Here is a 13,119-nt window from a genome sequence, read left to right as displayed (position 1 = left end):
GGGTTGCGGCGCTCATCTCGCTTTATTGGCTGAGGGCGTACAGCTTCCGGGTCATGTGGCCAGCAGGACTAAGCCGCTTCTGGCAAACCAGAGCAGCGCACGGAAATGCCGTTTACCTTCCTGCTGGAGTAGTACCTATTTATCTACTTGCACTTTGACGTGCTTTCAAACTGCTAGGTTGGCAGGAGCAGGGACCAAGCAATGGGAGCTCACCCCGTCGCGGGCATTCAAACCGCCAACCTTCTGATCGGCAAGTCCTAGGCTCTGTGGGTTAACCCACAGCGTCCCTTCACTCACAGGTACAATATAAAAATATAAGAAGAGCCTGAGAGCCTGGCATTCAAATCCCCACAGCCATGAAGCTCATGGGATGACCTTGGGCCAATCACAGCCTCTCAGCCTGACCTACCTCGCAGGGTTATTGTGAGGATAAAATGGGGAGAGGACCTAGCACTCCTTGGAGGGAAAGTGGGAGTAAATCAATAAAGAATTCTAATCCTGGGTCTTCTCATGTGCTCTGTAGAACACTGACCATTCCCAGCAGTAATGACCATCCTATTCATATAAACCTCTTGGGCAAGCAAGGGTTGGGCATGCTGTAGTCGCACAGAGACTTTCTTTTCCTCCATGCTCTGAAACAAAGTCTGATTTAACGAAGATGGGGGCATGTTTCAAGTGGTATGTAGCAGCCTTATACTGTTTCAGATCTGGATCAGAATCATCTGCACTGACTGGCAGCAGCTGTGCAGGTCTGAACTGTGGTCTTTCCTGGTCCAACCTAGAGCTAGACTAACCTGGGACCTTCTACATGCAAAGCAAATGTCCGACCACTGAGCTTCTTGAACATCACTGGGCATGCAAAGCGCGACTTGCACTGAGCCAGACCATTGGTCTATTTTCCTCAGTATTACCTACATGGACTGGTGCCTTTTTGGGGATTCCAGACAGGTGTCTTTCCCAGCCCTACCTGGAGATGCCCAAAAGAACAGAACTTTGTCCTTTTGCACGCAAAATGCTGCGCTTCGGCACTTCAAGCAAATCCACCCCACGTTTTTGCCAGTGCATAGGATGTACCGATCTCCTGCTTCTTTTGCTCTAATACAGCCTCTTGCATCTCATCAGACATGCCTGGATGCATCCAGTAATTTCCCCTGGGAATACGAGGCCAGTGCTTTCTTTGGTCAACCTGTACTTGGTATCAGTTAATCCCAGTTCCTTAGACATATTCACTGTAATCCTTTCTAGGCTCTGGCCCTGTTCACTCTAATGCCCACCTACCCCTGCAAAAAAATAACCAACCAAATAACTCCATGCTGTAGGTGCTTCTCATTCGCCTGTACTCTGCATGCTCCGAAATCTTGGACACTAAATCCCCCCCAAAGTTGACGAACCACCGCTTGCCGAACAAGATAAAGGCATGAATAATGCAATCTTGGCTTCCTAGGTCTTCACGCTGTCAGTAGAGTTTTTGTTTGGTTGTTTTTTTAAAAAAAGATTTTTTAAAGCTTGCACCCAGGGAGGTCACTTCAGTGATGCTAACATAGTGGTTTGAGTTCACCCCCAGAGGCACACTCCATTGTCTCCTGAGACAGACAGATGCCAACAACAAGTGTATTTGAAGTGTGTCCACACCACAGACATATGATACTGACAGTTTTGTTTTCAATTCCTTTCCTAAGGATCCCCAGTATGGAGTCTGCCCTTTCATGATTGTGCAGCCTGGGTGCTTGGCACTCTGCAGGTACAAAAGTCCCAGGTGAAGCTGGTAGTATTTCTGGTTGAAGGATCTCAGGTGGAAAGGATGGCCAAGACCTTCTGCCTGAGACCTTGGAGAGCTGCTGTCAGTCCAGGCAGGCTACTGGCCTAGGCTGACCCAGGGCCAGGAGCCCTCCAAAGAACTAGACCTGGCATCCTCTGCGTAGGTTGTGGCTGTTGCTGATGCAAGGCAGAATGAGAAACAAGGTGTTCTTCAACGCACCTGTAAAGCACCTGCCTTCCTCCAAAGAATCCTGGGACCTGTCGTTTCCCTCTCATTAAGGGTAAAATTCCAGCATGATTAACAAACTACTGTTTCCAGGATTATTTGGGGGGTAGATGTGTGCTGTAAATGTGCATTGCACGCACTAGGATTGTATGGTGTGGACCGTAGTAATACACACAAACCAGGGGGTTATTTCCCCCACCACAGCATAAAAAGTCTGCTCTCACAAGGAGGACTTTAAACATTTATTTTGACGGGGCATTGTGAACATGAAAGTGGCGGGTGGGCTGCAACAGCTTCTGAGGGCAATCTTAAGTCGCAGGCTCCCCCTTCTTCTTGAGATGGGCATGTGTACTGCTTTAACCTATGTGTTAAGTCTCTGCTGTGCTTTGGGGCCCCTCAGACTCAGTCCACCCCTAGAGTTCTGCCCCCAAAGTCCTGTCCTGACAAGCACCTCTGCCTGGCCGTCTACATTGCAGGGGCAGCAGATCTGTGATCCTCCCCTTCGAACAAGGCTCTTCTTCCTGCACCTCCCTGTCCTGCCACCACCTTTGCCTCCTCACCTGCGCGTCTCTCTCGCCCCAGAGTCCGCGCACCGCCGTCGCTGCTGCGTCTGTCCGGAATGCCGCCCGTCCCGTCGGAGCCAGTCGGGGAGGGAGGGGCCGGGGGCGGGGCCGAGCGCCTCATTTGCATGACCCTCCCGGCCGCTATATAAGAGGGCCGCCCCGCCCTGGATGGCCCACAGCCCGCTCTGCGCTCAGCTTAGACGGCGCCGCTTAGACTGTAAATCTCCCGCGCAGCTCTACTCACGGCCGCGCAGAAAGGGGCGCTCGCCGCGTAGCGCCTTTGCCTTTGCCCGACGGGACGGGCCCGAGCAGGGAGGAGGAGACGGCAAAGACCCCGCAAGTCTCTTCTCCGCGCCGCCACCTCCAGGGTCCCTAGACTGAGCCTCCATGGGAGACTTCTAAGCAGAGGTTGGATGGACACCTGTCATTTGGGCACATGCTGCGTCCCAGAACGGAATTTTTCCCTGTGGTGGGTGCAGGACTCCTCGGTCGAGGTCACGGCGGGAGGAACATCTTCCCCCGGGCAGCTGTCCATTTATTTATTACTGAAAACTTTTTAATTTCTTGTCACACAGGGGTCTCCAAGTGACTGACATCGTGATATACAGTATGCCATAGAATCGTATGATACATTAATATTCCATACGACATAGTGGGAAAACAAAGACAACACAGTCCACCCCTAAAATTAATTTTAAAAAATTAGAAAAATGCTCAAACAATAAACAAAGCTATAGTCCCATCCACCAACTAGCGGAGAAACATACAAACTCAACACTGGCAACCCCCTTCTTAGTCACCCCCCTCCAAAAAAACCCACACCAATTCCTATCCAACTGTTGAGTCCCTTCCCCTCCCCAGAAGTCTGCACACAGTGTAACAAGGTGTTGCAATGTTGCAACATTTGCATCAGGGGACCCACATGCAAATGCCCAAGAAAAGGACGCAGCTGGAAGACTACATTTCTGGTACTTTTAAAAGGCACTGAAGCTGCTGTTAATCCGCGGTTGGTGGGCCCGAGGGTGGCCCCGCATTTCGCCTCCTTGCAGAGGGAGCGGCGGCCCCAAAGGTTGAGCAGGATGACAGTCCCAGTTCCACCGGCTCTGCTGTTGTCTCCTCCTCTCCTGCTGCTGCCGGCAAGAGGTGCGGAAAACAGACGGGCCTGCCTGGGAATTTATCCTCCATGGCCACTGCTATTATCATCATTGCCATCAAGTCTCACTTTACAACTTTGTCCTTGATATACCTGCCAACTAAGATGTCCTGCATTTGGAGTGAGAGCCTGAGTCCAGGAAAGCATGTGACACAACACATATGGTGGTCTTTCAGGAGACACAGGAATGTCCATTTAACGGGGCTCTAATGGGTGCTCCCGGGGCTCTCTCGGCTTAAGCGCACAAAGCCTGCTTTGCAAAGAATCCGTGAAATTACACACACACACACGCACACACACACACAGTTTTATACATTTCAATAATTTTACAATCATTTTAACATTTCAAAACTCAACTTCCTCCCCCCTCTTTCTGCGGTTCCTTAAATTTATTTTTAATATTCTCTGCAAAGCCAAAGTAACTTAATTTGCTCAATTACTCATCTACTTTAAATGTATACACTTTTGAAACTGCGGGTTATTACAATAATCCTGCCAATGTTCTTACCTGTTTACAGTTTGTAAATATTCCACAAACCATTTCCATTCTTTTATAAAAAGCATGTTACCTTGATTTCTTATTTTCCCCATAAGTTTCGCCATTTCTGCATCTTCCATAGGTTTTTGTATCCATTCTTCTTTTGCTGGGACTTCTTCTTCTTTCCATTTTTGGGCAAGTAACATTCCTGCCACTGTAGTCGCATACATGAATAAATTTCTATACCCTTCGGGTATTTCTGCCCCTATAATCCCCAAAAGTAAGGCTTCTGGGGTTTTTTTTTAACCCTTGAAAGTTTTCAAACAGATGGAAGTGCAGGTTTGCGATAGGTAGGTGGGACCGTGGGAATGGCCCAATTGCATAGAAGCAGGGTTGCCAACTTGAATAAAATATTGGGGGGGGGGTTAAGGTAAGCCCTGCCCCGCATAATCGACGATCACATGACATGGTGCGCACACACCATTTGAATGACAATGCCCATCAACTTTGGGAGACCTCAGCCCCTGGGAACTGGCTCCCAGGCATGGAAGGTCCCGATCCCCCCAACCCTGCCAGTGTTCAAGCAATGGCCATCATTTGATTGACCCTGGCATGCACACGTGGTTATACTCGGAAGTAAGCCTGCTGGATTCAATGGGACTTGACTAGAGGAAAGTGTCTGGGTGCGGCCTCCTGCTCAGAATTGAGGAAGCCGCTTTGCTCGCCAGTGCACCAGGACATCTGCTTTCGCCTGGGTTCTGCCTCGCTGGCATTTGTAGGGGAAGCTCTCGTGACTTAATTGACGGCAGCTTTTACCACATCCTTCCGTCTCCTAGGGCTACCCAGTCGCTCTGCACTCTGTAGATGCTCAGAGATACTGCATTTCTGTTATTTCAGGTGGTTCAGGATTGACCCTGGCGCTCCAAATAGGTCCGGGAGCAGGTGGGCTCGGATCAAAGCTTAAGCTCTTCCATCGCCCTCGGATCCGTGCTTGCCCCGATTCCTTCTTCTTTTCTGCCCCCAAACCGTCCCGGGGGCACCCAAGTGTCCCGCTGGGCCGCAAAATCGTGATAAGGCAGTTCCAGGGCGACCCCTCCCTGGACGAGCGCTGCTAAGGTGACGATGCCCCCGCGCCAGTCTCCGCCCCGACGGCAGGGCTATTTAAACAGCAGGAGCGCACTCGGGGCGAAGAGGCTTGGAAAGAGGCTTGGAGGAGAGGAGCCACCTAGTGGTCAGAGGAGGCGAGACAAGGGCGTCGCGTCCGCCCGTCGAAGTCCGCTCGCTGCCCAGAAAGAGAGCCATGGCGGCGGCAGGATTCGCCAGCAGGATCCTACAAGTGGGGAGCTTGGCTTATCTGCTCCTTTTCGCCACCTTTTCTGTCTCGCCCTCGCTCGGCGGACCCATCCGGCTCCGGGAAAACCTCTGGGCTACAGGTACGACCCCTGCGTCTCCCGGTGGCGCTGGAGGGGGCGGTCTGCCAAGGGGGCAGCTTCCCAACGCAGACGGTGGGAAATGCTTGCTTGTTAATAAAGATCCTGGCAGAAAAAAGGCTGCGTGTGTGTGCGGAGAGGGTGGGGGGGTGGGGGGGACAAGAAGGACTGGAGCAGAGGCTGCAAAATTGTGCTCCTTAGCTGGGTCCGTCTTTTAGACGACATCTGAAGGCAGCCCTGTATCGGGAAGCTTTTAACGTTTAATGTTTTCGTATGTGTAAAGATAATAAAGTTATGGGGCGGGCTTGGGGTGGGTGGGTAGAATCTGTGCTGCTAGATCAGTTATGTGCCCAGTTCCTTCCATCATCGAGGGCACCTTTGGATTCCCTCTGTCTGAAACATCTGGAGGGCACCAGGTTGGGGAAGGGTAGTCTAAATGATCTGTGGAAATGCGGGTGGGATGAAGTGAGCCTGGGGGCACTTTCTGCCACCAAGAAGCTGGTAGGTCACTCTGTGGGGCGAGAAAAGGAAAATTGTATGGGATTTGGTTAGGCAGTGCCCTGCAACACTGTGATTCTATGGCTGAAAGTTACAGTGGTGGTGGTGATTTTTGTGCTGCATTTTAACACCGTATCCTTTAACTAAATGGCAGATCAATACATTGCTCTTTGCTTTGTTTTTAAGACTTTAATGCAATGCTGAGTTTGATTTGGGTGTGGGGTCGTTTGGAAAGCCATGCACAGAGGGTCAGGAAGCAATGCTTTCAGCAGCAAGGGAGGGGTCATCAGGTTGAAAATCCATTCTCTGTCCAGGATGGACAAATTAACAGAGCAGCAATTATTTCACCACTGGTGATGCTTGGAACTTTATTAATTTGTTTATTAATCACCTTCCACACATATGTCCCAAAGGGATAAAAACACACACACACAAAAACCAACGAGAACAGCTAAAAACAGTTTAAAACAATGCAGGAAATAACAGATAAATTTTAAAAAGTATTGTGAAGTAAATACCCATGGCGCAGACCTGTTTATCCAGCTGTTGGAACAAAAATGTCTTCCGTTGTTTCTGGAAAGGCGCGGGTACTGGGCACCTGCTGTGCCTTGATGGGAATGCTAATGGCAGCCACACTGACTGCCCTGCTCTGAGTTTATTTTATTTTGATCGATTTATATACCACCCTATACCTGCAGGTCTCAGGGCAGTATCCTACCAAGCAGGATACAAACCACGCTGGAACTTGTAGGAGAAGCTCTGCCACAGACGGCAGCAATCTGCTGCATATATAAGGGATAATGCAGTCTCTCGAGTAACCTGGTCCTGAGCTGCAGAGGGTCTTACAAGCTAGTACTAAGCCTTGAACTTGACCTTGTAGCAGGTGTGCAGCTGGTGCAAATCCCACAAAGGGTTGCATGATGGCGTTAAGCAATCTGGCTGCTGCATTCAGCACCAGCTGAAACTTCCAGACCAACCTCAATTGCACAAAGTGCATTACAGGAATCCAGTCTCCAGGTTACCAGTGCATGGACAACTGTGGTCAAGCTGTCCTGATCCAGAAACAATCATAGCTGTCCTACAAGCCAAAGTTGGGGGAAAGTACTTTAGCCACCAAGGGCACCTGCGCTTCCAGAGGCAGCTAAATCCAGGCACTGCACCAATGCGTCAGGGACAGCAACTCAACCCAAGGCAGGCAACTTGCAGACTTCCTGGGTCTGGAAACCACTTTTCTAGAGACTCCAGCCTGTCAGGATGCAGACTTTATTATTCCTCACCAGGAATAATATTATTCACTGCACCCCAACATTGGTCCTGCACCTGCTCAGCTGTTCCCAGTTCAGATGTTACTGAGAAATGGGAGTTGGGTATCATCAGTGTACTGATGACGTCTTGCTCCAGATCTTCTCCTCACTGCTCCTGATGGCTTCATGTCAATGTTAAATAGCATTGGAGACAGTATAGTGCCTTATGACACCCCGTAGTTTCTCTTGCAGGGCTGCCATGGTGTGGCGGTTGAGGTAGAGGGCAGGTCATGCAGTCCATATCTCCACCTTGATTGTTACTTAAAAGTGCTTCCTTCCTCTGAAAATTTGCATTCTGGTAAGGAGATGGCCACAAGCTCCCTGGAAAAGTGGAAAGACGGGGTGATTTTTTAAGGGCAGGGCTATTTATTTATTTATTTATTCATTTGTTTTTAAAGAGCACACACATGATATCCAACAAAATCCATTTTCAATAGCATATAATAAAAGGTGGGATCTGCAATAAAATGTTATTGTGTGGAGTTGTCATTTGGAGATTTCTAGGCACTTGGTTCCATTCTCCCTGTTCAGAGATGTATCTAGGCTCCCTTGTGCCCTTGACAAGGAGCTGTGTTGGCGTGCCTCCACCCCTGGCACGCTTGGTAAGGATGGCCCCCACTCTAAGGCAAAGTGGAGAGGCATAATTTTTGCATACACACCCCGGGCATGTGCCTTTGGCAGGGCCCAGCTTGATGAACCCTAGGTATGCCCATACCCCTGTTTGAGCCCGAATGAAGAAAACAAGTCAATGGGCCGACAACAGCAGCAAGGAAGAGGATTTGGCAATGGTGAGACCCCTCAAACCATCGTGCACAAAAGCCCTCCTTCAAAATAAAATTGGGCCAGCGCTGTACTGACTAGAATTGGTGTCATTTCAGGGCATTTCATGGGGAAGAAGAGTATGCTGAGCTCTCCTCATGTCCAGTCTGCATTCTTAGAAAGTGCAGAGACCAACAGCACCCCCAAGGCTTTCAGAGAGGGGATGAAAGACCTCATGGTGAGCGAACTTCTTAAAATACTCCTGCAAGAGAAGCTGTTGGAGGAGAACCGAGGGAAGCATGATCCCAATGACCAGGTGAGCACCATCCTCCCTAGATGTCCTGAAAGGAACGAATGTGGTGGCTCGTGCCCAGTGGGACTGATGGCACACAAGACTAGGGGGATGACAGTAGAGGCAATGATAGGATCATAGTATGGTAGAGTTGGAAGGGACCCCAATGTGGGAATGTTCAGGGATGCAGGAGAGGATATATTGTTTGATGATAGCCTTTCCAACTTGTGTTAACAAGTTCACAATTTAGCAGAGTAACATTCCCCCTTTTAAACTCACAGCGGATGCGTTTGCTCAGGCTCGCTAAAGCCTCTATAATAACTGACCTGGTATTTCCCCCTTATTCCCTTATAAAAGATAAGACACGACAGTCTTCTATAAAAGTATAAAAAAGTTTACTCACATTCTGTTCACAATCAGATCCCAGAAGGCAGACTTACCTTAGAAAAGTAACATACACCCGGAAACTATCTCATAAGGAGACAGTCCCTCTGTCCTCCCTTGGCTGGAAGCCAAGAGAGCATCTTTGGCTAAGCAGATGTTGCTTCTTCTATGCATGCAGTCAAAAAGAGAGAGATGGCTGCCCTGCCCTGTGCTTTTGCCGTTACCTGCACAGGTGAGGCCACACCCACCTCTAGTCACATGCAGAGGAAGTCTGTCCCAGCCCAGAAGGAAACAGGAAGTTTACCTGCTGGCTTGACAAACATTCCTCCCCATGTGTAAACATGTTCACTCGAGGAATGTTGTACTTGGCTGCTCTTGTGTTTCACATCCCACACCCAAGGGTCATTTACTCCAACCCCCGCAATGCAGGAACCTCAGCTTGTGGCCCCCAATCCATTTTGAAGCCATACCTGACCCTGCCTAGCTTTGCAAATGTGCTAGCAGTTTGATTGCTGCACCAGGTGGAGCCAGAGCCAATGTCAGGCAGAGTGAACTAATTCTAGTCTCATTTTGGAAAACAGGACCGCCTGTGAAATGTGGCCCATGTTTGAGTTAGCTAACTGTGCTCAGACCATTGTGTGTTGCAGACAGTGGTCTTTTCTTTAAAAGTGTTTAGGAGTACTCTCATTTTTACTCAAGAAAATCACCATTTTATAGTTCAAATCAAGGAAAATAAATACAGTAAATGGACAAAAGCACAGAGATTTACAGAATGTTTAGGGGTACGTGTACCCCTGCGTCCCTCCAGGAAAAAAAGCACTGGTTGCAAACACTGGGATTTAATTGCATCCCAGAGTGGGGATTTGACTGTCAGGCCAAATCCTTGCCTCTTCCAAGTTTATCAGGTGGGCGGAGTCAGTGCTTCCTAGGTTCCTCCAGCTATTTCTTGTGGGCTGGTACCAGAACCCCTCTCCCTTTAATGCAGTTTGGCTTTGTTGCACAACATCTCCTGCTTGGGCTAGAGAGCTCTCCAAGGTCCTGAACCCCACCCAGGTGCCTGATCTCAGGGATCACCAGATCCTTGTTGCTCATCATTCTCTGGTCTACGTAGGTTCACTTAAGATAATAAATGTAAAGGTCTTAATGTAATAAACCCCATTTCAGTGCAACAATTTGATGTCATCTATTTACCTGAAGGGCATGTGGGTGGTGCTGTGGGTTAAACCACAGAGCCTAGGACTTGCCGATCAGAAGGTTGGTGGTTCAAATCCCTGCAACGGGGTGAGCTCCCGTTGCTCGGTCCCTGCTCCTGCCCACCTAGCAGTTCGAAAGCATGCCAAACTGCAAGTAGATAAATAGGTACTGCTCCGGCAGGAAGGTAAACAGCATTTCCATGCGCTACTCTGGTTCGCCAGAAGCGGCTTAGTCATGCTGGCCACATGACCCAGAAGCTGTACGCCGGCTCCCTCGGCCAGTAAAGCAAGATGAGCGCTGCAACCCCAGAGTCGTTCGTGACTGGACCTAACGGTCAGGGGTCCCTTTACCTTTACCTATTTACCTGAAGACGCGGGTGGCACTGTTGTCAAAACCACTGAGCCTATGGCTTGCCGATCAGAAGGTCAAAGGTTCGAATCCCTGCAATGGGGTGAGCTCCCATTGCTCGGTCCCTGCTCCTGCCAACCTAGCAGTTCGAAAGCATGTCAAAGTGCAAGTAGATAAATAGGTACCACTCCAGCAGGAAGGTAAACGGCAAGATGAGCGCCGCAACCCCAGAGCCGTCCACGATTGGACCTAACGGTCAGGGGTCATTTTACCCTTTATTTACCTGAAGGCCTCAGAAGGGTGGCTGTCATCCTTCCAACATTGGCTGACGTACTAAACGGATGAGATCATGTCACTTCCTTCCATAAGCAGAGCTTGTCAGGGAGCCCACACAGCCCAGGAGGGGGCAAAACCCACCTTAGATGTCCAAGGTGGTGATGGCGTAGCTATACTTTTCTCTCATCAGTGGGCAAGGCCAGTTTGCTTTCTATTATGTTGAAGTGTAAGCTACTGATGCCTGTGTTTTTCGTTACAGGAAATACCTTTCTTCACAAAGTACCTGGCAAAATACATTTAAATGGATGAACTGAGGAAAACACCACAGACTTGGGGGAAAGGGAGCTCCTGAAGGGCTGTTCCCAATGAAAGCATCAAGAATTGTAGTGTAAAATATCAAATTTATAACTGTAATCCTAATACTGACCTCCCCCCCCTTCCTCTGAAGAACCAAGTATTGACTGTATAGAAAATTCCTGGCATTTCCTTGTGCTGCAGCGGCTGGTGGAGGAGGCATGATGAATAAATGTCTCTCTTTGCACAGGTGAGAAGATTATTTTCAGTCCGCAGTGCATCACTGTGTGCAGCAGCAGAAAGCAAGCAGCCACAGAAGGACTAGCTCAGAAAGGGATAGAGAACCAGATGTGATTGGGCTACAACTCACCATCCCCAATTATTGGCTATGCTCTCTGGGACTGATAGGTGCTGCAGTCCAAGGAGATACAGAGGTTTCACATCTGCGAAAGAGAGTACAGTGGTACCTCGGGTTACATACGCTTCAGGTTACAGACTCCGCTAACCCAGAAATATTACCTCGGGTTAAGAACTTTGCTTCAGGATGAGAACAGAAATCATGCAGCAGCGGTGCAGCGGCAGCGGGAGGCCCCATTAGCTAAAGTGGTGCTTCAGGTTAAGACCAGTTTCAGGTTAAGAACAGACCTCCAGAGCGAATTAAGTTCTTAACCCGAGGTACCACTGTACTGCATTTCAACCAGTCTGTTCTAAGTTGTTGACAGCTGCTGTGGACAGAATGGACTGGTGTGTAGAGGAAAGAAGGGCCATTTCTGGAGGACATGAGACACCTATTTGAAAGACAAACCCTAGCAATGGAACCATAGATGGCCCAATGACCCAGGCAGTGGGTGGTCAGATGGGTAGGTTCAGGTACCTCACCCATCTGTGCCAGTGCCTGCTCAGTCAGGGTATCTTTCATATTTCTCCTCTGCAGCCATGAAACTAGGAGTCATTGGTCTGCTTGCTGACAACAGCTTTCAGATCCCATGATGCAGCGCAAGTAAGCAGATTAACCCCCCCCCAATAATTCTACACTCGAATCCCTTAACCTGCATTGCAGACCTCTAATGGGTGCTTTGTGGATGTTTTCCATGCGAGATTCCAGCTGCTCCTGTGTGCACTTCCATATTTAAAGTAATAGGTCCTAATATTTCTTTATTTGCATATGCATCATTTGATAAGCGTTGCACTGCTTTACTGCTTGAGTAATATACAATAGGCAACAAAGTCAGTTGTCGCTTTGGTTGGCAATGTACCTCAATAGTCCTGCTATGCATGCAGCTAAGAGACCCTCAAGGTCTCTCCTGTTTCCCATGATGTTCTCAGGTATGGAGGGCTAATGATCACTTCTCCTTCTTGCTTCTGCTCCACTTTGGCTCAGTGTATCATAACTGAATGCCAGAGCCATTCCCACCTTTTATTCCCTTCTAATATAGGAAGCTACAGTATGGTAAAGGTAAAGGTAAAGGGACCCCTGACCATCAGGTCCAGTCGTGACCGACTCTGGGGTTGCGGCACTCATCTCACTTTATTGGCCAAGGGAGCCAACGTACAGCTTCCGGGTCATGTGGCTAGCATGACTAAGCCGCTTCTGGCGAACCAGAGCAGCACATGGAAACACTGTTTACCTTCCCACCAGAGCGGTACCTATTTATCTACTTGCACTTTGACGTGCTTTCAAACTGCTAGGTTAGCAGGAGCAGGGACCGAGCAACGGGAGCTCACCCCGTCGCAGGGATTCGAACCACTGACCTTCTGATTGGCAAGTCCTAGGTTCTATGTTTTAACCCACAACGCCACCTGCGTCCCAAGGAAGCTACAGTACCTTATACCAAATCAGATCATTGGACCGTCTAGCTCACTGGTGTCTATTGTGACTGGCAGTGGCTCTCCTAGGCTTTAGGTAGGGGGGCGTTCCCAGCCCTAACTGCCAATTCCAGGGGTTGAATCTGGGACCTTCTGCCTGCAAATCAGATGTACTGCTACTGAGCTATTGGCAAGCATAATAGGAAATGCCAACCATGTGTCCAAGAGACACCTTGATACCCGAGTAGTGATGGGGAACCTGTGGCCCTCCAGATGTTGTTGGATGCCAGCTTGACCATCAAAGGCATAGGAACGTGTGGGTGGGGGGCAGATCACCCCGGGTGTCATCGCTGAGG

At 49.3% G+C, this 13,119-nt stretch overlaps 1 protein-coding gene across 2 annotated transcripts; it reads left to right on the top strand.

The window, feature by feature from the left end:
* Window positions 1-2,742: 2,742 nt before the first annotated feature.
* NMB (neuromedin B) lies at window positions 2,743-11,162 on the top strand. 2 transcript variants are annotated; one of them, XM_083587115.1, is made up of 4 exons: window positions 2,743-2,764; window positions 5,076-5,611; window positions 8,289-8,485; window positions 10,923-11,162. In XM_083587115.1, exons 2-4 carry the CDS (start codon window positions 5,479-5,481, stop codon window positions 10,962-10,964), a joined length of 372 nt encoding a protein of 123 aa, XP_083443241.1. In that variant the 5' UTR covers window positions 2,743-2,764; window positions 5,076-5,478; the 3' UTR covers window positions 10,965-11,162. The 2 variants fall into 2 exon arrangements, with proteins under 2 accessions (XP_083443241.1, XP_083443240.1); XM_083587114.1 differs by lacking the exon at window positions 2,743-2,764 and adding an exon at window positions 3,122-3,169.
* Window positions 11,163-13,119: the final 1,957 nt, after the last annotated feature.

Source organism: Podarcis filfolensis (assembly GCF_964270895.1).
Source record: "Podarcis filfolensis genome assembly, chromosome: 14".
In the NCBI taxonomy this organism is placed as follows: domain Eukaryota; kingdom Metazoa; phylum Chordata; class Lepidosauria; order Squamata; family Lacertidae; genus Podarcis; species Podarcis filfolensis.
Note: the sequence above shows the minus strand (reverse complement) of the source record. Positions and strands in the feature narration are given on the sequence as shown.

Bases quoted from the DNA above. Each gene is read 5' to 3' on its own strand.
- NMB (XM_083587115.1), top strand. From the start codon at position 5,479: ATGGCGGCGGCAGGATTCGCCAGCAGGATCCTACAAGTGGGGAGCTTG. The intron at 5,612-8,288 runs GTACGACCCCTG...GTGTCATTTCAG, and splicing joins GGAAAACCTCTGGGCTACAG to GGCATTTCATGGGGAAGAAG. The intron at 8,486-10,922 runs GTGAGCACCATC...TTTTCGTTACAG, and splicing joins AGCATGATCCCAATGACCAG to GAAATACCTTTCTTCACAAA.